General features: G+C 41.3%; 1 protein-coding gene across 1 annotated transcript in view; it reads right to left on the bottom strand.

The window, feature by feature from the left end:
- Positions 1 to 25980, bottom strand: part of man1a1 (mannosidase, alpha, class 1A, member 1) — a 511026-nt gene that overhangs the window by 225418 nt on the left and 259628 nt on the right. The window contains exon 4 of the mRNA XM_068025440.1: positions 6222 to 6302. Within this exon, the coding sequence (XP_067881541.1) occupies positions 6222 to 6302 (81 nt within the window). The remainder of the gene's footprint in view (positions 1 to 6221; positions 6303 to 25980) is intronic.

The following is a 25980-nucleotide window of genomic DNA, read 5'->3' as shown; positions in this document are numbered from 1 at the left end:
GAACCTTTATAATCACCTGTTATATAAGTGGACCAAAACTGGAAACAGTATCTTCAAAATGCCTGATCAAGGTCTTATATACAGACAGAGTCATATATCTTATTTTGCATTTAATCATCTGACATGGCATTTTAACACTCTTCTGGCCTTTGTAAAAACCTCACCATTGTGGACCTTAAATGAATCACACATGGAGTCATAGTGTAGAGTCATTTACGGCACAGGAGGAGGCCATTCAGCCCATCAAGTCTGTGCCAGTTCTCTATTGAGCTATCCAGTCAACCCTACTCCCCTGCTCGATCCCCGTAGCCCTGCAAGTTTATTTCCTTCAAGTGTACATCCAATTTCCTCTTGAAGTCACTGATTGTCTCCACTTCCACCACCCTTCTGGGCAGCCAAGTTCCAGGTCATGACCACCCGCTGTGCAAAAAAGTGCTTCCTCATATTCCCCCTGCATCTCTTGCCTAAAATTTTAAATCTGTGTACCCTAGTTCTTGTACCATTAGTTAAAGGAAACAGTTTTTCCTTGTCTAACTTATCTAAGCCTGTCATAATTTTGTACACTTCTATTAAATCTCCCTTCAATCTCCTTTGCTCTAAGGATAATAAATTCAGCTTTTCCAACCTAACCTTGTAACTAAAATCCCCCATCCATGGAATCATTCTGATAAATCTCCTCCGCACCCTCTCAAGAACCCTCACATCCTTCCTGAAGTATAGTGACCAGAACTAGACATAATACCCCAGTTGGGGCCTAACCAGAGTTTTATATTCAGCATAACTTCCCTGCTTTTGTACTCAATGCCTTATGTAGCCTATGATCATATATGCTTTACTAACCACTCTCTCAATATGTCTCGTCACCTTTAAAGATCTATGCACATGCACCCTCAGGTCCCTCTATTCCTGCACACGTTTTAGAACTGTGCCACTAAGTATATATTGCCTCACCCTATTCCTTCTGTCAAATTGCATTATCTCACACTTGTCAGTATTAAATTCCATCTGCCACCTCTCTGCCCATAATGCGAGCCTATGTCCTGTTGTAAGCAGTTCACATCATTCTCAAGGTTTGCCACACCTCCAAGTTTGGTGTCAGCGAAACTTTTGAGATTCTGCTCTGTCTTCCAAGATCCAAGTCATTTATATATCAAAAAAGCAGTGGTCCCAGCACTGATCCTTGGAGAACACCACCGTCAACCATCCTCCAGTCTGTAAAACAACCTTTTATTGTGACTTGCTGTTTTTTGTCCTTTGGCCAATTTTTTAAGCCAATGGAACACTGACCCTCCTATTCCATGAGCTTCAGTTTTGTTAACCAGCCCTTTATGTGGTACCTTATTAAACGCTTTCCTAAAATCCATATAAATAACATCCACCACTTGCCCATCATCAACCTTCTGTTACCTCATCAAAAAGTTCAAGTATTGGTCAATTACTTTGCATCACATTGCAGCATCAAGGTCCTTTTCTTGCTCTTTTACATAAATGATAAATTGAGAATAATTCTAGTGATTAACTGTGGTAATCTGCATGGAAGAGAGACACTGAAGTGAGCATATGGGCATAGAGTAAGCAAGATCAGCACATGGCAGGGGAGAGGGTGATGCTAAGAGAAATAAGCTGTTCAACAAACAGCAGCATTTTCCCTCTCTTTTGGCTATATTTTATATAACACGGACATTGTTTTGAAGTTTAAGTGAAGAAAGAAAAAGATGCAATGAATGCTTAATGTGTGTATTGGGTATGCATGTGTGGGTATTGGTTACAGAGAATTACTGAATTTGTGTACTCTATTTGAAACCCCTGGGCTACTTAAGAGAAAATCCTATTCCTATGTTGCATGTCCTATGATTTCTTGCAGCCCACTGTTGGGAAGATGGGTTGGGGTTGGGGGGGGGGGTGGGTTTAAAAAAGTCATTTTCACCGTTATTTTTTGGAAAATGCTATTTTTGTATGGTGGAGCTTCAAGCCCATGGATTTATGGGAACTTGAACTCATCCCGCAATATAGCATTCCCAAATCACAGGTCATCCACACCCATTACCAATGAATAAGACAAGTCCTACCTCCTCCCCACCTTGCACCTCCAGTGTCTTCTATCCTGCCTCCCCCTCCTAAGCTCTAGACTCCAATAAGCTGCCTCCAATTATTAAAAATAGAATTCCACGCCCTTTCTCCCGCCCCACCGCCATTTCCTCCCAGTAAGTTATCATTAAATTGCATAACTTGGCACCAGTGATTCTTACAATAATATCCTACTGTAACGGTGTGAGCAGAACCAGCTTACTGAGGACGTACTTGATTTTAAAGTAAAATACAAGTGATTTAACCAGCCCATTCCACACTCTGTAATGAACATACCGACAGCAATACTAGCAGGGCATCAGGGAGTAATAATCTACTGGAAGCAAGCACAGTTGAAGCAATCACCAGTGAAAAAATATCCTGGGAAAAAGAAATGAAACAGTAAAAAGTTAGCAATAAGAATTCCACTGCAGTAATCACCTAAGGGTCTAATTAATAGCAGCCTTCTAAAATGATCAATGCTCATGCAATTTCCATTTTGCCTTTCAGGCTCTTGAGTTTCTTTAAGAAGCTCTAACAGAACTGAATCCCATAATAAGCTTTGTTATAAGACTAGAAACTGTTAAATTAGAATTAGATTAATGCGAACATTCAAAATCGATTTCTCATTATAACCATTTTTCCTCCAAACCGAGTGTTTGGAAAAAGCTTGTTGTATTATATTAATTCACTATAATTCCAAAAATCCATCAGAACTACAGCATAACCATTGGCCCTCATTATACACATTTTAATATTTTGTGTCAAACCTACAAATCAATACATTTTAAATCTCTCAATGTATTTCAAACCATTGACTGCATTTTACCATTATAACATTGGCTGAATAAACTCACACTCAGTACAGCTACACCACCACCATCTGGAGCCACTCTGGAACTGAAGACGGCATTGGATTGTTATCAAACAGCATCCTTCTGAGTGAGAATTACCAAATAATCAACCTCACATATGTCAACCGCATTCTATGTTATAGTACAAGTCTCATTATGCATTAAAATATTGCACTGACAATTGTAAAATCTCCATGGAGAATGATGCCAAGAAGAAACCTAATGCATTTAAAACGAGAAGTCAAGAGAGGTCAGCTTATAATGCAAAGTCATCAAATTAAGACCCTGGTGAGCGTCATTCTTTTCTACTTCATATTTATTGAGAGAAAGCACTTAAAGAATGAGCTGATTTAAATTAGAATGCCCGGGTTAAACAGCATTAGTGTAAAAATCCCATCATTTCCCTTGATTTCTTTTACATTAAATAAAATGCAAATGCATTCTGTTCATTTATAAAGCTTATACCCTTTTGCATCAGCAAGCAATATTAAACAAACGTTAGTGGTCCTTGACTTCAGTGTCCATCTTACAATTGCACAAATGGTCAAGGATGAACTATTGGACATAAAATAGGTTGATCAGCACATAAATACTTCTCTGAACACACAAAATAATAGAAAATATACCATGCCGTTGGTTAAAGGCAGTCATTAAAGATCCTGGCATAGTATGTTTACGTCACATGCGTGTCGGTGGTAGGATGCACATTTGTAATTCTGCCGTATGACTAGTTCCTGATCTCAAACAAGTGATAAGGAAGGGCGCTGGTTGGAAACAATGCTCCTCACTGGTAGATGGCAAGAGATTATTTTTTTAAAATAGAAAACACAAGCAAGTCACCACTAGCTTCTTTCACACACTCGGCAGCTAATTAAACAGCAGCACTGATGGAGATCTGGAACCAATTCGCCATTTTACTTCTTTATTGCAGAAAATGTGCCCAATGATGCGCAAGAAAGAAATTCAACCAAAATGGCCATTTAGATTAAACATTTGTCAGCTGCGTTTAGCAAAGAACTGTTTTTTTCCAGTTCCACATTTGGTTATGTAAACTCACTATTCTAGAGAACAAAACATCAATTCTCAATGCTTTTACCAAACATCTTTCATATGTCACAGATTCTGTTTTGCTGATTGTGGGCATCAATATTAAGGATCTGATTTTTATACTTCAGTGCTAACACCTGCTGTTTAGACCTGGTTCCTGCCAATTTTAGAGCATATAACCATGAGTAAAACACAAAGAATACAAACTGCATTCTTCTTATAACTGATGCCCAAGAAAATTAGGAAACTGTAGTTTGTATTTTAAACAAAATGTTTAGAATATCCGAATTTGTAGACATGGCTCGTCTTGGAAAAGCATTATTTGACACAGCAGCCTTAACTGTAAAAACAGTAAATTTCAAATGTTTTATTTCTTGCAGTACTTAATTTTTGAGATCTGCTCTCATGATTTTCTGATCTTGAGGGCTTGTTACAACCATGTAAGTTGGAGAGATGCACAATGGACAAACATTGTGCAGCAAGGGAACATAAGAGAATGAAGTAATTGTGTGCAATTGCTTTTACAAAAACCTGTTTAGCAAAAAGCAGAAAAAGGACAATTAATTTAATTAATTTGAAAAAGCACCATTAATATTCCAAAAATATCATATTCTAATTAAGCTCTTCAGTACTAAATTTCCAAGTACTTCATGCACTGTCGCAACATAAAAACATTATATTATCACTTCAGAGTTGTGTTATGACTGAGGCAGAAGGAGTGCACTGTTTATTCTAGTTCCACTTCTCCACAGATCACAACATATTAAAATTTTCCCACTTATCGATACGGTCAATCATATACTCTATTTTTCCCAGAATAGAACACACTAACCAGTTTTCCTCAATGAAGAACAAAATTATCTGTTTATTAAAAAACAAGTCTTAACCAGTAATGAATATAAGCATAAACATACAGTTTGAAATTTTAAAATTTCCATTTTACCTTAGTCCCTCACATATACATATATACCAGTTAACCAGAAAAAGAGGGTTGTTTAAATTCAGAGCTCTGTTACAGACAAAAAAAAACACTTGGCAGATTACTTGCTCATTTTTTATTTGAGGAAAACAGATGAGGTATGTTGTTCCAAAACTGGCATACAGTCTAACTTCTGAGCACACAGACAGGTCACTGACCTTTTTGAACAGTTCTTTTGAAAAGTAATTTAGCAGGCTTTCTTCAGAGACAGGAAACAAAATGAATTGACGTGGTGAACTTCTCAGGGTCTTTTAGAGATGCTGTAAAGTGGGCTGGGTTGTGATCTTCTCTCCTTCCTTCACTTTTTCAGCAGCAGGCTAACTTTATCAGCCACTCACTCCAGAAGGTAAAACACTCTGACACTACAACCAAAAACCTTGAGAGTTTTCTGCCCTCCCAGGCATGCACTGCTGCTGCTGGGCTTGTCCAATCAAGGGGTGCCTCAATCACTTCTTCCCCTGTTACCAGGGTTTCTGTTCTATCTTTAACTTGAGTCATGTGACACCCAATGACATTGTTGCCAAATCAGTTCTTTGAGTCACCTTGATAACTTTTTTTTTAAAACTGGTCCAACATTTATTCAGTTTGACTATGAATTCCTTTAAAAAATATTTTTTAACAAAAAAAAACAGAAGCACCTTCATAACAGTTGTGACAGCCTTCCTCTAACTGCAAGGAGGCTGGTCCAACTGAGCTCGAGATGAATCACCATTTTAAAAAATATTCTTCTTCCTCTTCCCCCACCACCATCCCCCCCTCAAAAGCCCTGACTTTTGCTGAGGTACCGTTTTCACAGGTGCTGTTGGACAGGCAGCCGAAAGGGGTTGGGTGGGGAAAAAAAATCACAAACAGAGCTGAACCTGACTTCACCAAAGGATCACAATTCTCCAGCAGAGGTCTTGCATACCAATTAGTATCAAGATCCTTTCTGCATTTTTCCATTGCCTCACTCTGCCACAACGCCAAGATCAGCCATGTAGCTATGAACCCCATCAGCAAACGGCTCAGCAACCTTTCAGGCTCAGGTTCCTACCTGAAGCAATCAACCATTAATGCTATCTCACAGAAGAAAAAGGAAGTTTGACCAGAATTTTTCTTGTACTTCTATAACGTATTCTACAGAGTGAGTCATAACCGGGAGCCGCTAAGATCCAGTTCAACTAACTGGATTAATACCAACTACTTTATAAATACTTATATTCAAGTTGGAAATGAGCAGCCAGGTAGAATACAAACATTTTTTTTTAAAACTTATAATGCTTTGTGGTACTCACCTCTTCGCCAGAAAGATAGTAAGCAGAGAGCAGTCCTCCAACAAATCGAATATTCACTTCAAAAACTGAAATCTCTGCATGCTAAGAGGAAAAATAAATTGTGTCAGGATTGAGCAATACACATAACTTTCTAACAGCCTACCTGTTCTCATACCTAACATTCTAAAGTTGCCTCTAATTAAATTGCATGAGTGCAGTATTTAAAATTGATTTGATTGTTCTGCACAAACTAGGTGGATTATCAACACATTGTTTCTGCAAAGTGAAATCATTACACTTCCACACCAAAAACTCAAATAACTAACCACTTAACAGGTGTAACTGAAAGTTTATCTAAGGAAGTGGAAATAACTAAACACACAAAAAAAATTTAAGTTCGAAACAAAATTTTAACTAAGTTGAAACCTTCAGGCTGGTCATGACCCCAGTGTAACCAAGCTTGGGATCCCAAGAAATACGACACGTCATGACAGCAAGCCCACTTAGAGGTGGTAGCTGTTCATGCCTCCAAGATTTCCCCCCCTTTTTAATAACTCTTTCAACAGTCCCATGGCAGTTCAAGTTTTATTAAATTATAGCTTTAGCAGATTTATATTCCCAACAACCAACTGATTCAATCTGCAACCAAGAGCATTAAAAAATTATCTGGCCCTGGTCACAGAACAATTATTCCGGTAATTAAATTGAAAAATGAAAGAGTCAAAACATTATGACTTCACACATAAGCTTAGTTTCAAATTATCTGAGAAATAATCATCACTGTATCTTTTGAGGTACACCTCATTCGACAGCAAAGTTTAAGAAAATGAATAAAAATAACTTCATATTTTTAGGTCTCTTCTATCAGGCCACAATCATCACAAGAACACAAGAAATAGGAGCATGTGGAGACCATATGGCCCATCGAGCCTGCTCCGCCATTCAAAATGAACTTAGCTGATCTTAGGATTCAACTCCATTTTCCTGCCTGCTCGCCATATTTCTTGACTCCCTGGGACACCAAAAATCTGTCTATCTCAGACAGTTTTCTGAAGCAGTACGTGGATGGGCCTACTAGAGAAGGGGCTACACTCGCCCTCCTCTTAGGAAATGAGGATGGGCAGGTGGTTGATGTGTCAGTGGGGGAGCACTTTGGGACCAGTGACCATAACTCTATTGGCTTCAAGATAGTTATGGAAAGGGATAGGACTGGTCCTCAGGTTGAAGTCCTAAATTGGGGGAAGGCTAATTTCGATGGCATCAGACAGGAACTCTCAAAAGTTGAATGGGAGAGGCTGTTTACAGGTAAAAGGACATCTGGCAAGTGGGAGGCTTATACAAGTGATAGGAAAAGTTCAGGGTCGGCATGTTCCTGTTAGATGGAAGGGCAAGGCTGGCAAGTTTAGGGAACCTTGGTTGGCAAGGGATATGGAGGGTCTGGTCAGGACAAAGAAGGAGGCATATGTCAGGTATAGGCAGCTGGGATCGGGCGAGTCCCTCGAGGCGTATAAGGGATGTAGGACTACACTTAAGATGGAAATTAGGAGGGTGAAAAGGGGCCATGAGATTTCCCTGGCAGATAAGATAAAGGAGAATCCTAAAAGATTCTATAAGTAGATGAAGAGTAAAAGGGTAGCCAGGGAGAGAGTAGGTCCCCTTAAGGATCAATGTGGCAATCTATGTGTGGAGCCATGAGAAATGGGCGAAGTCTTAAATGAATATTTCTCGTCCGTATTTACTGTGAAGAAGGTCATGGAAGCTAGTGAGTTCAAGGGAAGGAACAGCGATATCCTGGAGCATATCAACATTACAAAGGAGGAGGTGTTGGAGGTTTTGAAGCACATTAAGTAGCAAAAATCCCCAGGGCCTGACCAGGTGTATCCTAGGATGCTATGGGAAGCAAGAGAGGAGATTGCTGGGGCCGTGGCAGATATTTTTGTATCATCGTTAGCTTCGGGTGAGGTACCGGAAGACTGGAGGATAGCTAATGTTGTGCCTTTATTTAAGAAGGGCAGCAGGGATAAGCCAGGGAACTACAGGCCGGTGAGCCTTACATCAGTGATGGGAAAGTTATTGGAAGGGATTCTGAGAGACAGGATTTATATGCATCTGGAGAGGCATGGTCTGATTAGGAATAGTCAGCATGGCTTTGTGCATGGGAAATCATGTCTCCAGAATTTGATTGAGTTTCTCAAGGAGGTGACCAAGAGGATTGACGAGGGCAGGGCGATGGATTTGTCGACATGGACAGTAGGAAGGCCTATTACAAGGTCCCGCATGATAGGCTGGTCCAAAACGTTCTAACACATGGGATCCAGGGTGAGCTAGCAAATTGGATACAAAATTGGCTTGGTGATAGAACAAAGAACAGTACAGCACAGGAACAGGCCGTTCGGCCCTCCAAGCCTGCGCCGATCTTGATGCCTGCCTAAACTAAAACCTTCTGTACTTCCGGGGTCCGTATCCCTCTATTCCCATCCTATTCATGTATTTGTCAAGATGCCTCTTAAACGTCTCTATGGTACCTGCTTCCACCACCTCCCCCGGCAACAAGTTCCAGGCACACACCACCCTCTGTGTCAAGAACGTGCCTCGCACATCCCCTCTAAACTTTGCCCCTCGCACCTTAAACCTATGTCCCCTAGTAACTGACTCTTCCACCCTGGGAAAAAGCTTCTGACTATCCACTCTGTCCATGCCGCTTATAACTTTGTAAACCTCTATCATGTCGCCCCTCCACCTCCGTCGTTCCAGTGAAAGCAATCCGAGTTTATCCAACCTCTCCTCATAGCTAATGCCCTCCAGACCAGGCAACATCCTGGTAAACTCCTCTGTACCCTCTCCAAAGCCTCCACGTCCTTCTGGTTGTGTGGCGACCGGAATTGCACGCAATATTCTAAGTGTGGCCTAACTAACGTTCTGTACAGCTGCAGCATGACTTGCCTATTTTTATACTTTATGCCCCGACCGATGAAGGCAAGCATGCCGTATGCCTTCTTGACTACCTTATCCACCTGCGTTGCCACTTTCTGTGGCCTGTGGGCCTGTACACCCAGATCTCTCTGCCTGTCAATACTCCTAAGGGTTCTGCCATTTACTGTATACTTCCCACCTGCATTAGACCTTCCAAAATGCATTACCTCACATTTGTCCGGATTAAACTCCATCTGCCATTTCTCCGCCCAAGTCTCCAACCGATCTATATCCTGCTGTATCCTCTAACAATCCTCATCACTGTCCGCAACTGTCCAACCTTTGTGTCGTCCGCAATCTTACTAATCAGACCAGCTACATTTTCCTCCAAATCATTTATATATACTACGAAGAGCAAAGGTCCCAGCACTGATCCCTGCGGAACACCACTAGTCACATCCCTCCATTCAGAAAAGCACCCTTCCACTGCTACCCTCTGTCTTCTATGACCGAGCCAGTTCTGTATCCATCTTGCCAGCTCCCCTCTGATTCCATGTGACTTCACCTTAGGAGGATAGGAGGCAGAGGGTGGTAGTGGAGGGTTGTTTTTCAGATTGGAGGCCGGTGACCAGTGGTGTGCCGCAGGGATCGGTGCTGGGCCCTCTGTTGTTCGTCATATATATTAATGACTTGGATGTGAATGTAAGGGGCATGATTAGTAAGTTTGCAGATGATACCAAAATTGGTAGTATAGTGGACAGTGAAGAAGGTTGTCTAAGGTTACAACAGGATACAGATCAACTGGGAAAGTGGGCAAGGGAGTGGCAAATGGAATTTAATGCAGACAAGTGTGAAGTGATGCATTTTGGGAAGTTAAACCAGGGCAGGACATATACAGTGAATGGCAGGGCCCTGGGGTATGTTCTTGAGCAGAGAGACCTTGGAGTGCAAGTACATAGTTCCCTGAAAGTGGCAACACAGGTAGACAAGGTGGTGAAGAAGGTGTATGGCATACTTGCCTTCATCGGCCGAGGCATTGAGTACAAGAGTTGGGACGTCATGTTACAATTGTACATAACGTTGGTTAGGCCGCATTTGGAGTACTGTGTGCAGTTCTGGTCGCCGCACTACAGGAAAGATGTGATTAAGCTAGAGAGGGTGCAGTAAAGATTCACAAGGATGTTGCCTGGTTTGGAGGGCTTGAGTTATAAATAGAGATTGGATAGGTTGGGTCTGTTTTCCCTGGAGAGAAGGCGGCTGAGAGGGGACATGATAGAGGTATATAAAATTATGAGAGGCATAGATAGGGTAGATAGCCAGAATCTGTTTTCCATGGTAGGGGTGACTAAAACTAGAGGGCATAGTTTTAACGTGAGAGGGAGGAGGTTTAAAGGGGATCAAAGGGGTAAATTTTTCACACAAAGAATAGTGGGTATCTGGGATGAGCTGCCAGAGGAGGTGGTGGAGGCAGGAACAGTAGTGACATTTAAAAGGCATCTGGACAGGTACTTGAATGAGCAAGGCATAGAGGGATATGGAATTAATGCAGGCAGGTGGGATTAGTATAGATAGGCATTATGGTCGGCATGGATGCGGTGGGCCGAAGGGCCTGTTTCTATGCTGTACGACTCTATGACTAAATGTATTCAATGATGGAGCATCCACAACCCTCTGGGGTAGAGAATTCTAAAGATTCACAACCCTTTGAGTGAAGTAATTTCTCCTCATCTCAGTCCTAAATGATCGGCCCCTTATCCTGCAACTCTGTTCCCGTGTTTTAGATACCCCAACCTGCAGAAATGATCTCTCAGCGTCTACCCTATCCAGCCTCTTTAGAAAGTTATATGTTACAATGAGATTACCTCTCATTCTTCTAAACTCCAGAGAATACAGGCCCAATTTACTTAGTCTTTCATCATAGGACAACCCCCTCATCCCAAGGATCAATCTAGTGAACCTTCACTGCACTGCCTCCAATGCAAGTATATCCTTTCTTAAATGTGGAGACCAAAACTGCACACAGTATTCCAGATGTGGTCTCACCAAAACCCGGTACAGTTGTAGCGATACTTCCTTATTCCTGTACTCCAATCCCCTTGCAATAAAGGCCAGATTTCTCTACACTATTTAGACTGGAATGCACATGAACCAAGGGAATCCTTCTTGGAATAACGGGAAAAAATCTCCGCTGCCTTTGACTGCTATGTAAAGGAAGCGGGGATTCTTTCCTATTAATAAAAGCAAAATACTGCGGATGCTGGAAATTTGAAACAAAAACAAGAAATGCTGGAATCACTCAGCAGGTCTGGCAGCATCTGTGGAAAGAGAAGCAGAGTTAACGTTTCGGGTCAGTGACCCTTCTTCGGAACAGAAGGGTCACTGACCCGAAACGTTAACTCTGCTTCTCTTTCCACAGATGCTGCCAGACCTGCTGAGTGATTCCAGCATTCCTTGTTTTGGTTCTTTCCTATTAATGCTAGACTTGTTTAATTAAACAAATGACAACATGCTGGCGAATTAAAGATAGTTTCATTTGGTGAAAAATGCAAAGGAATGATGGTATCAAACATTAATCACAAATTGGCAGGCGGTAGTAACTGAGTCTCTTCTGCTCACATTCTTCATTTCCATGGTGCTTAATCATTTGCATGATAAAATACAATGGCCCAGAATTTGCTGGGAAAGTAAACGCAAAGTTAATGCTAATTCTTAGCGTGGGGAAAAAAAATCAGCAATTTGTGGTAAGTAAGGGATACATCACGAGTTGCAAATTGCCACAAATTGCTGGACGATTTGCGCCAATCCACCTTGCCATCAAAAGAATTAAAGCCACCACGGAAAATTAGGACTGATGTTTAATGACTTAAAGACCCCCTTGATACAATTTTAAGGTTAAGGGCGAGGAAAAAAAATCCAGCTCAAAATGCCCCACTCCAGCAAATTCTGGGCCAATGTGTTACAATGCAACTTGTACATTAAAAGGAAAAGCTGACCTGAAGATTTACACTGCTGACAACACGAAGGAAAGACACTCCATATCGAAAAACTTTTCTGAGCAAGAAAGCCCAATTATGAAAGCAATAGAAGTACAAGTCCTTACATACTGTAAGCTTGTTAGCATGGTATGGCTTCTCAGCGTTCTTTGGTCACACTTACAGAAAGTGTTTGCTTTTTAAAACCCCTCAAAAACGATGTGAATTCTCATGAAGTTTCAGAAATCAAGAAAAAGGGTTGTGAATATAGAGAACAGAAGATGTTTTTTCTCCCAGTGTCAACAATAAAAAAATAAACAAAAGCAAAATACTGCAGATACTGACAATCTGAAATAAAAACAGTAAATGCATAAACACTCAGCAGGTCAAACTGCATCTGTGGAGAGAAAAACAAACAATTCAAAGATTTGCCTTGTATTGAGAAAACCTGCGATTGTCTGTGAAATGGGTTTAAGGAGACAGACTGAGGCACCAAAAAGACAGTCCAGCTTTTGGAAACGGGATACTACAGAGGCAGATAATTCAGACCTGAACTATTGGAAAGAAGTGCAGAGTAATTAGTTCATTTAAATCAAGCATGACAACCCATTTAATTGGAGTAGTGTAGCATGTTCACTATTATACATTTTAACAGAGAGATAATTTACACTGATTGAATCAAGTGAATTTGATCATAAATATTGCTCTGTATGTTTGGCCGATTGGGTGTAAAGCAGCTTTTCATCATTCCTGTCCATCTTTAGAAATTTTTTAAAATGCAAAAGACCCATAAATCTGGTTCAAGTCAGCAGGTTCCCCTGTTGCACCAATTATTATAGAACTATAGAAAAATTACACTCCAGAAGGAGGCCATTCAGCCCATCGCATCTGTGCTGGCCAAAAGAAAACTAGCCACCCAATCTAACCCCACTTTCCAGCATCTGGTCCATAGCCTTGCAGGTTACAGCACTTCAGGTGCATGTCCAGGTACCTTTATAATGAGTTGAGAGTTTCTGCCTCCACCACTGTTCCTGGCAGTGAATTCCAGACACACAACTCACTGGGTGAAAAGGTTTTCCTCATGTCCCCTCTAATCCTTCCACCAATCACCTTAAATCTGTGCCCCCCAGTAATTGACCTCTCTGCTAGGGGAAACAGGTCCTTCCTGTCTACTCTATCAGGGACCCTCATAATTTTGTACACCTCTATTAAGTCACCCCTCAGCCTCCTCTGTTCTAAGGAAAAAAAACCCCTAGCCGAACCAATCGTTCCTCATAGCTGCAACTTTCAAGCCCTGGCAATTTTCTTGTTAATCTTCTATACAAGTAGATATAGAGCCATGTGAGCCAGCTCCAATCAAGGACACCCAAGGCTACAGAACTGACTAACACCACGGAACCAGAGAAGTTTTTTTTTCCATTTTCAAATATTCCGTTGCTCGGTGGTAGCACACTCGCCTCTATGCTGGAAGGTTGTGGGTTCAAGCACAGTTTTGAAGGAGCATGGCACTTCAAAAGGTGCTATATTTTGAATGAGAATTTATTTATTTGTTATTTTATAATAAATATATATTTTGAATGAGAATTTAAACCAAGACCCTGTCTGCCCTCTCAGGTGGACATAAAAGATCCCTTGGCACTATTTTGAAGAAGAGTGGGGAAGTTCTCCCCAATGTTCTGGCCAATATTTAGCCCTCAACAAAAATTATTAAACAGATTATCTGGTCATTATCACATCGCTGTTTGTAGGACCTTACTGTGTGCAACTTAGCTGCCGTGTTTCCTACATTATTACTCGGGCCCTCACAAATTAACTGTCATGAAAAATGCGTCACAGACAGCAAAATCTCAGGTCCTCCATTGAATCAGCTATTCTGCGAACTTCACGTGTTACATTGATTGACACAGGACTCAACTCGCTGATTGGTAATTGAGGGAGCGCTTGCGGCACAGTTTTGAAAAAAGCAATCACAGTTAGCAGACAAGTGAGGATGCCAGAATGAACAAATCAAAAACAGCCACGACTATTATTGCAGCACAATAAGTGAAAGAATTTGGAAGCCAACGAGTTAAGAATGTAACCGGTTTCTGGTCTTTTTTTTTTGCTTTAAATAGATCATTTTCAGAGTTTGTTGCAACACTGTCAAAATTTAGGATTTAAATATGTGAAATCGTGAAATGCATGATTCTTTAAATGCCATAACTGTGAATTTGGTAGGGCCCTAATTAGAATGGTGATTATACTTAAAGTACTTCAATAGTTATAAAGCACTTTGGGATAACCTGAGTTTGTAAAAGGTGCTATCAGAAATACAAATTCTATTTTTTTCTTTTAATAACTGTTGTGCATTCTGCTTTCAAGAGGATAGCGAATGTGGTACCATTATTCAAGAAGGGTAGCAGGGATAAAACCGGTAATTACAGGCCAGTGAGTCTAACATCAGTGGTCGGGAAACTATTGGAAAAAATTCTGAAGGACAGGATTAATCTCCACTTGGAGAGGCAGGGATTAATCAGGGATAGTCAGCATGGCTTTGTCAGGGGGCGATCACGTCTAACAAACTTGATCGAATTTTTCGAGGATATGACTAGATGAGAGTAAAGCAGTTGATGTAGTCTACATGGACTTCAGTAAGGCTTTTGATAAGGTCCCACATGGGAGATTGGTTAAGGTGGTAAGAGCCCATGGGATCCAGGGCAATTTGGCAAATAGGATCCAAAATTGGCACAGTGGCAGGAGGCAGAGGGTGATCGTTGAGGGTTGTTTTTGCGAGTGGAAGCCTGTGACCAGTGGTGTAGTGCAGGGATTGGTGCTGGGACCCTCGCTGTGTGTAGTATACATTAATGATTTAGACGTCAATCTTGGAGGTATGATCAGTAAGTTCGCAGATAACACGAAAATTGGTGGTGTCGCAAATAGTGAGGAGGAAAGCCTTAGATTACAGGACGATATAGATGGGCTGGTAAGAGGAGCGGAGCAGTGGCAAATGGAATTTAATCCTGAGAAGTGTGAGGTGATGCATTTTGGGAGGATTAACAAGGCAAGGGAACATACAATGGATGGTAGGACCCTCCAAAGTACAGAGGGTCAGATGGACCTTGGTGTACTTACCATAAATCACTGAAGGCAACAGCACAGGTCAATAAGGTGGTTAGGAATGCATATGGAATACTTGCCTTTCTTAGCCAAGGCACAGAATATAAGAGCAGGGAGATTATGATGGAGCTGTATAAAACTCTAGTTAGGCCACAGCTGGAGTACTGTGTGCAGTTCTGGTCACCACACTATAGGAAGGATGTGATTGCACTGGAGAGGGTGCAAAGGAGATTCACCAGGATGTTGCCTGGGCTGGAGCATTTCAGCTATGAAGAGAGACTGGATAGGCTAGGGTTGTTTTCCTTACAGCAGAGAAGGCTGGGCAGGGACATGATTGAGGTATACAAAATTATGAGGGGCATTGATAGGATAGATAGGAAGAAACTTTTTCCCTTAGTGGAGGGGTTAATAACCAGGGGGCATAGATTTAAGGTAAGGGGCAGGAGGTTTAGAGGGGATTTGAGGGAAAAAAATTTCATCCAGAGGGTGGTTGGAATCTGGAACGCACTGCCTGAAGAGGTGGTAGAGGCAGGAACCCTCACAGCATTTAGACGAGCACTTGAAATGCCATAGCATACAAGGCTACGGGCCAAGTGCTGGAAAATGGGATTAAAATAGTTAGGTGCTTGATGGCCGGCACAGACACGACGGGCCGAAGGGCCCGTTTCTGTGCTGTATGACTCTATGACCTTTTCTATTCAACCAACTCTAAAAGATTTCTAGCATGTGTTTTGTTCTTTTGGGGATGACCTGGAATTTATGTTCTCCAGTCACCAATTCACCAACCTTTCATAATTTTGAACACCTCTACTGTTGAATATACGTCACGTAATTTTCTGGATTTGTCTTTTTCACATTCTTTACTATCTTCTATACCTCTCTAAGATCACTGCCAGATGCCTCTTTGCAAGGATGAAAAACACAGAAGTGTCACATTTGGGGTTTCAGACCAAGCCACCCCAGGGGACGGTTGTGTAATCCATGTTTAAGACGTTATCTGGAGGTTAAATTTACAGGATTGATTTTCACACACATGGTGAAATGATTTTAACGCCAAAAAACGGTTTGGATCAGTTGGGAAGTTAAAGTTTCAAAAACCTGGACGCTGACCTCAACCTGCCTAACTCCAGTTTTAATGGAAATGGGACAGGAGGTTGTCAGCCAACCCTTTCCAAGGAGGCAGGTTGGCATATTAAATATTATAATGAGGCTGCATGTCTCATTGTTATTCCCCATTTGAGATTTAACAGAAGTCGGGTTTCCAGATCCCCGGGAAATCGGCAGCTAAACCTAGGCGTGGAGCGCTGGATCTAGGAGCCAAGTGCCTTTCCGCTTACCTGCTGGATCCAGCATACGTGCCTCGGCAATGTCCTGCAATCAGGCACCCCTGAACTCTTCCGATCTCTCCCCCAGCACACTATTTTTTTCCATTCATGCGATGTGGGCGTTGCTGGCTAGGCTAGCATTTATTGCCCATCCCTAATTGCTCATTCCATAGAAGGCCTCTGACCCTCCCTCTGCGTTAAAACTCCTCAATCTGTGGAAGAACTCTTAACTCTGGTTTCACACACTCTGCCGACCCGTATCACCACTCCCAGCGGGTCAGGTCAAGTTAAAATCCAGCCCATGGTGCCGGAACAAGAACTCTGGAGACAATAAAAAATAGTTTGATATTCCAACGATCGTTCACCATCGGCTGCTGAATTATGATACATAACCGAAAAACACATATGTGATCGAGATCATAAAGGGATGTTGCAGTTACATCCCTGGGTTACTCTATCGTAGAAGTATATAGGGCAATGTAATGTAACTCCCACAAAACTGTAGCTCTCCGACGGCTTAAGGGACTGACCAATGTCAGTGAACCCGAGAAGATATCCACGGCAAGAGTCTCCTATCTTTTCTCAAAACTCAAACCTCTAATCATTCCCCAAGAATTGTCAGGTTTATCCTGATACTCATGTCTTTCGAGTCGAACAAATAAACTTTTAGCATGGAACTTGATCTTTTAGAAGTCTAGGTACACCATATTGTCATGATTTTCACTGTCCACTTAGAATGTCACTTCCACAAAAACAAGTCATGGGAGTGGTCAGGTAGGAAAGACTCCCTTCTAAATGGATATTGACTTCTGTTTATTAGGTTATTTACTGTACTTATAATTTTCATGTTTGCTCCCGATAATTAACTGATATTTTAGGAGGTATTGAGCAATATTAATGCAATTATCCATATCTGTTTTGTTATCTTTTTAGTTATCAGCACATTAGCCCATTTCTGATCTGACACATTCCCAAGCATCCACTGACTGCCTCATAGTGATCTTCAATGTCTCACAAATATGCTGCCTAGTCTGACTTAGTATTCTTGGATAAATGCCAATTATCTGTGGAGTTCATTTATGTTTGATTTCTTTTCGGCTGTCTAATACTTCTATCTCATTTATGTCAATTTCATTAATTCTGCTGAGATCAGCTGTGCTTAGGGAAGGTATGTTACACATTAATTCAGGTGTTCATTCTCTGTTCTGGAGCATTTGCATCTTCTATTGTTCTCATTTCTTTGGCTTTTACTGTTGATGGACAAAGAATTTCTTACTGGTATGTTTTGTGTTTGCATCTATGCTTTCTTGCTAGATGAGAGATCTTCTGACCATACTGCTGTATCTTCTGATGTTCTTCCCTGTGAATTGTGTTTGCTTTTCGCCCTGCAGAATTTTTAGGTCATTTTGCCCCTCTTCATTTCACATCTAATTTGTTAATCGATTTAAGGTCACACTTGCTGATTGTAGGTATGTTATTATCCTGCATGCTCAAATTATGCCTTTAAATCTGTTCCATTTGTCCTTTAATTTGATCATTTTGTGCTGGCTGTTCCCAAGGATACTGTGACTTCCATTTCCTGTATGTCGCCTGGATCACTTAAAAATACCATGTCTAGATCAACAGTGCCCTTTGAGACGTCTTTGATGTACTAGTCACAAAGCAGCCATGCATAGAAGTTTAACAGCTCTAACTCTAAACCCACTTTCATTTTTCTAATTTATATTTGTTTGATTGAAGTCACCCATTAAAATAACGTTCCTGTTCTCACATGTCCCTCATGAACAGACACCAGTACTGTAAATAACCCAAGATCTGTGAAATAAATTGAGTTTCTTTTCCACCTATTTTCTCTATATTTGGTACAGGACAAGGAAAGTCCATTTATTGGCTTTCCTTCTCCCTTGCCATTTGTGATGAGGTGAACTGTTTAACATTTTTAGATATCAATGTTAACAATTTCCTTAATCTATTGACTGATTCATTCAATAATATATATTAATCTGTTTAGTGGACATGTTAATTAACCTTTCAACATGAACCATGTACACAGCAGCACTTCAGTCCAAAAATTCTCAATTTTATTATATAAAGGTGAAAAATTATACAATAGCTTCTACACATCATAAATCATTTACACATTAGGATAGAACCAATGTACATTATGCGTCTCATCAAAATGGCAATCATGTTCTTTCCGAGTATCACAGTTACATTTCTGTGTCCCTTAAATATTTATATTATAGCATGTTAAATAAAATCCTCGTGTTCACATTAAGCTGAAGGTCACCTTTCATTTAATTTCTGTATTGCTCAAGGTTTGGTAATATATTTATTCTGTTGCCACCCTACTGTAAAAAAAGACTATTTGTTGCACAATTTGTTCTTGGGTTGAACAACGTGAAACAGCAAAATGCATATTTTAGTTCTAATACGCTAACCCCTGTTCGTCATGAATAAAGAATCTCTAATCAGAATGAAGAGGCCACATAAAAATTTACAGTTGGCTAGTGAACCCATACCATGAAATTATTCAAGGTGGCACATGATGTTGAAATACATGCTGAAATTTAGTTTGCAGAGATGGCAGAACACACATCAGTTGACTAATTTCCAAAATACAAGACCATTTATGAAGCTGATAAACTCAATATATAGCTGTAATTCATGATAATCCTCTTCCATTCTAAAGTCAATAAATGTACATTCTTACTTAATGAATAATGCAGTAATTCAAAATCAGCTGGAGGGAAGAAAATCTAAACGATGTAAAATCAGACCCAACATCCAGTATTCAAATAATTAGTTGGATCTCACAACTTGTTGCAACACAATTTATATTTTTATAGCAATTCTGGAAATTTAGCAAAAGATCCCATGGCCCTTCACAGGAAAGTTAACAAACTTTGACACCAAGCCACATGAGCAGATATTAGGACAGATGTCAAGAAACCTGGTCAAAGAGGCAGGATTTAAGGAACATCTTAAAAGGAGGCAAGTGAGGTATCAAGATTTATGGAGGGAATTCCAGTGCTTAGGATCTTAGCCACTGAAGGCACGACCGCCAACGATGGAGTGATTAAAATCAATCACGTGCAAGAGTTGGGGTAGAACAGCATATCTGTAAATCCTTAAAGTTGAAAAAATATCCTTGTTCATATTGAAAAATGATAGAAAGCAGCATTTCATATAAATAAATCTAGCTGACAAAAATCAAGAGGAGCAACTTCCTCATAAGATTATAGTAACTAAATTCAATGGGACTTTTCCCTAACTCAGTGTACCTAAAAGGAATCGGCTTTATTTCAATAGTTTTATTTGTTCCATTTAAGAAATTAAGGCCAGCATCAATACCAAAATTACTTCGAAATAGCAAAATATGTCTAATACATGATTGAGGTCTGGATCACAAGTGAATTGCCTCAAGATTATTACTCCCCTTCCAAGTAAAAAATACAGGGGGCACAAAATAATCAGCAAATGCACTTTGGCCCTCCATTTTCCACAACATTTCTGCAGCTACTGATTTGCTCAACCACACCCCCATCTCCACCTTTGATGCCTTGTCCTCAACAAAAGATCAGACTCTCTCACATTGGCCATTCTCTCTGGTATGGCCTTCATCTCCACTCCCTTAAGTCTAAGGGATGCAGACTTGAAAGGATATAGCAGACAACTGGTTTAGCCACCCACCACTAGATCTAGCTGAACCACTTAAACTATTGGGAGCCTGCTTTTGTCCCCTAAAACTGCTCACTATTCCATGATCATCTTGGAATGGAAAGATAACCCCCGGCTTCTTTTTTCTACAGCAAATTGTCTTCTTAAACTCCTCTCCCCTGTCCACTCCACATCTTCAACAATAACTGTGAGGAGCTCATGGACTTCTTCATCACTAAGATCGAGACCAATCAGTTGCTGTGCCCCTCCCTTCCACTAGCCCACCTGGCCAAATCTCCTACAATGCTTCCCCCCACCTCCTGCCCTAGCCCTGAATTCACCTCTTTCTCTAATTTCTCTCCTATCTCTCTTCATGCCCTCTCTGAGCTCATCTTGTCCAGGAGACCCACCTCCTGTTCTGTCAATCCTATTCCCACTAAACTGATCACCCAACTTCCCCTCCTGGTCTCCAGGTTAGCTGATATTGTGAACAGTGCGCTCCCTTCAGGGGTTGACCCTGTCTCCTTTAAATCTGCCGTCATCACTCCACACCTCAAAAAACCAACCGTCGACCCCACCGCCCTTCCAAACTACTCCATCTCCAACCTCCCTTTCCTCTCTAAAATCCTTGAACATGTTGTCGCCTTCCAAATCTGTGCCCATCTTTCCTGTAACTCCATGTTTGAATCTGTCCAATCAGGTTTCCGCCCTTGCCACAGTACTGAAACAGCTCTTACCAAAGTCACAAATGACATCCTGTGACTGTGGCAAAGGTAAACTTTCCCTACTCGCCCTTCTCGACCTGTATGCAGACTTTGACATGGTTGACTACACCATCCTCCTCCAAACTTCTCCACTGTCGTCCAGCTGGGTGGGACTGCTCTCATCTGGTTCCATTCTTATCTAATTGTAGCCAGAGAACCACTTGAAACGGCTTCTCTTCCTGCTCCCCTACCGTTAGCTCAGGTATCCCCTATGGATCTAACCTTGGCCCCTCCTACATTCAATATCCAGTACTGGATGAGCAGAAATTTCCTCTAATTAAATATCAGGAAGACTGAAGCCATTGTTTTCGGTCCCCACTCCAAACTCTGTTCCTTTGCAACAGTCTGAGTTAAGCCAGTCTGTTCGCAATCTTGGTATCACATTTGACCCAGAGATGAGCTTGCGACCTACTTGTGCCATCACTAGTTCCATTCTGTCATTTCCACCTCTGTAACATCACCTGATTTCAGCCCCATCTCAGGTCACCTGCTGCTGAAACCCTCAATCATGCCTTCATTACCTATAGACTTGATTGATCTTCCACATTCTACTCTCTGTAAACTTGAGGTCATCCAAAATTCTTCTGCCCATGTCTTAACTTGCACCAAGTCCTGTTCCCCGATAACCCCTGTGCTACACTGATGCCCAGTCAAGCCACGTCTTGATATTAAAATTCTCATCCTTGTTTTCAAATGCCTCCATGACCTTTCCTGTCTCTGTAATCTCCTCCAGCTCCACAACCCTGCTAGATAACTGTGCTCCTCTAATCTGGCCTCTTGTGCATCCCCAATTTTAATCGCTCCATCATTGGTGGCCGCACCTTCAGTTGCCTAGGGCCCAAACTCTGGAATACTCTCCCTACATTTCTACGCCTCTCCAACTCGCTTTCCTTGTTTAAGACACTCCTTAAAACTCTTTGACCAAGCTTTTGGTCATCTGACCTAATATCTCCTTGTGTGGCTTGGTGTCGTATTTTGTTTTATCATGCTCCTGTGAAGTGACTTCGGATGTTTTGTTACATTAAAGGTGCTATATAAATAAGCTGCTGTTGTTCAAAGTTTCCACCAGCAGCATGAAAATACAACTTCATTTCATATTTTGAAATATAACTAATATCTTATCATTTACCACTCTGTAAAATGTTTTTAAATATATTGATCAATTTTAGATGTGTGTGCCTGGTAAGGAGCCTTGTCTGTTAGAAACATATCAGTTTAAAGCTTGGGAAGCATATCTGTTATGTCCCAAAAATGTGCTCCCGGCAGGAGAGGCTGTGTGCTAGAATCTCACATTTGTAAAAATGGCCCTGTAATGTTCACTACAGCTTTATTAGTGGCTGGCTTGTAACTGTCACTACAGTTTCCAAAAGCTGCACCTGAATTGAGACAGAATTTTGCACTACAATCCAGTAAGCATTAAAGAACGTGGGTGCAAAAGCTCAATAAAATACTAACAAAAGATTAACTGATTGGTATTGAGCTGATTTTTTTTTTTTGAATTAGTGCATCCATGTAGAAATAAATAGACTATCTTTCAAAACTGGAAATGATGGTACACAGCTTTTTAAAACTTTTCACCCTTTCAGTCGTACAAACCACAATCTGTTTTAGCCAATGCTGCATGGAATGAAATTCAATTCTTCGCCTTCTTTGGCCTCCTTATCTCGAGAGGCAATGGACAAGCGCCTGGAGGTGGTCAGTGGTTTGTGCAGCAGAGCCTGGAGTGGCTATAAAGGCCAATTCTAGAGTGACAGGCTCTTCCACAGGTGCTGCAGAGAAATTTGTTTGTCGGGGCTGTTACACAGTTGGCTCTCCCCTTGCGCCTCTGTCTTTTTTCCTGCCAACTACTAAGTCTCTTCGACTTAGTAGTTGGCAGTCGAAATTCAATTACATCCTTCATTTATCATCCATCTTTCAGATGGCTCTACTCTACATTGCTCTACTTCCTTCAGATCACATGACCTCAGTACAAAAACCTTAATTAATCTTGTAACACAATGGCTTAATTACTAAAGTTTGATCTCCATGGCCTTTGGAGGCAGTAAAAACCTGGTTTCTTTCAATTTTTCACAACTATTTCAGGTCTTTCACAAGTACAACCAACAATTATCTCTTGTCCTTGAACGCATTGTCTCCTCCCAAACCTGTGCCCATCTATTCCAGAACTCATGTTTGAATCCCTCCAATCGGGTTTCCATCAGGCCACAGTACTGAACGTTTCTTACCAAAGTTGTAAATGACATCCAATGTGACTGTGATAAAGGCAAACTGTTCCTCCTTGTCCTTCGCGACCCATCTGTCGCCTTTGACATGGTTGACCGCACCATCCTTCTCCAATACCTCTCCACTGTTGTCCAGTCGTGGGGAGGTTGCTCTCGCCTGGCTCCATTTTCATCTATCTAATCTTAAGCAGAGTGTCAGGCAAGGCCCCCACCTGCCAAGACTGAGATGCACATTATTTCGCCACATGAACATTAATACTTAAAATTGCAAGCCCCTGACTGGAAAGACATTTGCATAGTAACAAACAGTATGGGAACAAGGGGACGTAGTCGTTGCTTCCCCAATACACAGAAGTAGTGGTCAGACCAGTTTTAGTCACATGACTGACTAACTGCTGGAGTTTTTTTGAATTTGAACTTCCAACACGAAAAGAAATCAGAAAGCATTTCTCTCCTGGACTGAAGACCTCTCTCCTGTCTGCTCTCACCAGCTTCGGAAACCACTGAAGACATATGAACCCCAAGAGAGAAGTTTCCTACAGTGAACAAGGTTGAAGAATACTGGACCCCAACGAAAAGTAAGAGCTGTCTACAATCAAGGACTCTAAAACAAGCTGGAAACACAAACAGTGAAAAGAAACCCCCTTTTAGAGACTGTCTCAAACCTCACCTTTCATTTTTCTACTGCTCTTTTCTGTCCCTATTTACAAGTGTCTATCTCATGTGCTTCCCCGTGTGGGCGCATCGTATACCTGTAGGCATTAACCGTATTAGAGTTTAGGTTTAAGGTTTAATAAATTACACTGTTCTTCGGTAAACCTAAAGAAAACCTGGTGCGTTCATTTATTTGCCTTATAATTGGAAAGCTGTGAACAAAGATTCACAAAAGGTGAGCTCAAAATACAGTGTTTAAAATTAAACTATTACAATAAGAACAGGTGAAGACAGTAAAAGACCCCTAGACACACTTCTCACATGGCCGTAACACAGAGCATCACTTGTGATGCCTTCTCTTCTTGCTCGTGTAGCGCTACCTCTGATGTCCCCCGAGGATCCATCTTTGGCCTCCTCCTATTTCCCATCCACATGCTGCAGCTCGGCGACATCAGCCGAAAGCACAGCACTAGTTTTCACGTGCATGCTAACAACACCAAGCTCTACTTCACCACCATCTCCCTCAACTCCTCCACTGCTGCTTGTCAGACATCCAGTACTGAATGAATAGAAATTTCCTCCAATTAAATATTGGGAAGACCAAAGCAATCATCTTTGATCCTCAGCCACTGACTCCATTCCTGTCCCTGGCAATTGTCTGAGGTTCAACCAGACTGTTCGCAACCTTGGTATCATATTTGATCAAGGTGAGATTCTGACCACATATCCACGTAATCTCAAGACTGCTTATTTCCAGCCCAATATCACTAATAATGCTCTAATCCAGAATGCCAATTGGTGAAGGACAGTATTGCAGCCAGTCTTACATTTATTTACAGAATTAAACATCACAAGCATATACCTCCAAACTCAAATGCCCCACAGTTTCAGTAAGTGTCTCTTTATATGTGTTCATGAAACCCCAATTAATGCCCACCACCTGCATGTTAGCAGCTGTTTTGGTAGTACAGAACTTGAGTATTGCTGAAAACAAAGACATTTTGTCAAAGCTTTTTGTCTTGAATTCATCAGGACAATTCGCAAGAATACCAATGTAAGGGAAGCAACAAATTTCTACTATGTAAAAGAGTGCTGATTGGTTGGCAAGTGGACTATGATTGGTAGAAGGGAATGCCATGGAGAATGCACCAGTTTATGGTGACTGACAGTTAACTGCCAAGCTTTGTTTGAAATTTAAACTATGTAACTCGACTTTGATTGATCAAGGCATTGCCCTGAGGAATAAACCAGTGAATGGCCACCACTTACTTCGTTTAGCTGAAACAGGTGCAACATGTGCACATGTTCTGTCTGCGAACAACAGGGCTCTGTGTAATATATGGAGCTTCCAGTACATACAAATCTACCACACTACGAGCCCGACTGACTATCTTAAATTGGTTCTCAGTGTAATTCTTAGCACACTGAAGATTATTTAGCAAATATTGTCCAATCAAGGAATCTCATCTAATGTTCGACACAGTGTTTTGAGTTTTGCAAGCACCTGCTGGTTGGGTACAGTCTGTACCTTGCCCTTTGTGAACAGCGGAAGGGACATGTTGTTTGATACCATCCACCAGACTGTGGGCCATACGGCCTATATAACTAGCATCATGCTGGCATTGAAATTTATATATCACATTATTCATTTGTGATAGGCAGAACGTCTTTTTGGCTCGATGGCAGCATCCTGTTAGTTGCGAACAACACACATGTTGCTACTGTATAGCAGCAGCGTGAAAAAGCTAGCTTCACCTGTTGCTCAAATTTTTGGGATACATGACCCCTCGAAGGTAATCTGAGGTGGACTGGGCACTTTTCAGGGCCGAGAATAACGGCCGTAGGCCCATTCATAAGTTTGCCTGATATACACCGAGAGAAGATTTGATCAGGGTAGCCATTGTCATGCAGGATGCCTTTGATTCACCCTATTTCGGCATCAAGCTTGCATGGTGAGCAAATGTTTCGGGTCCTATTTACCAGGTTGTCGATAAGGCCAATCATATCGCACGTGGAACTGTAAGAATCCCAACGCATGTGTTGACCAGTGAAGGTAGGTTTGCAGTAGACCATGGTAGAGAACCCCTTAACAGATTTCTCACCCAGTACGTCAAGGAAAGAGAGTTCATTTGACTGCTCCATTTCAAAAGGTGAATTTGAAAGCAGGATGGAGC

The sequence above is a fragment of the Heterodontus francisci genome, chromosome 3 (genome assembly GCF_036365525.1).
Source record: "Heterodontus francisci isolate sHetFra1 chromosome 3, sHetFra1.hap1, whole genome shotgun sequence".
NCBI lineage: Eukaryota > Metazoa > Chordata > Chondrichthyes > Heterodontiformes > Heterodontidae > Heterodontus > Heterodontus francisci.
The sequence above is the reverse complement of the archived record's forward strand: the minus strand, read 5'-3'. Positions and strand labels throughout refer to the sequence as shown.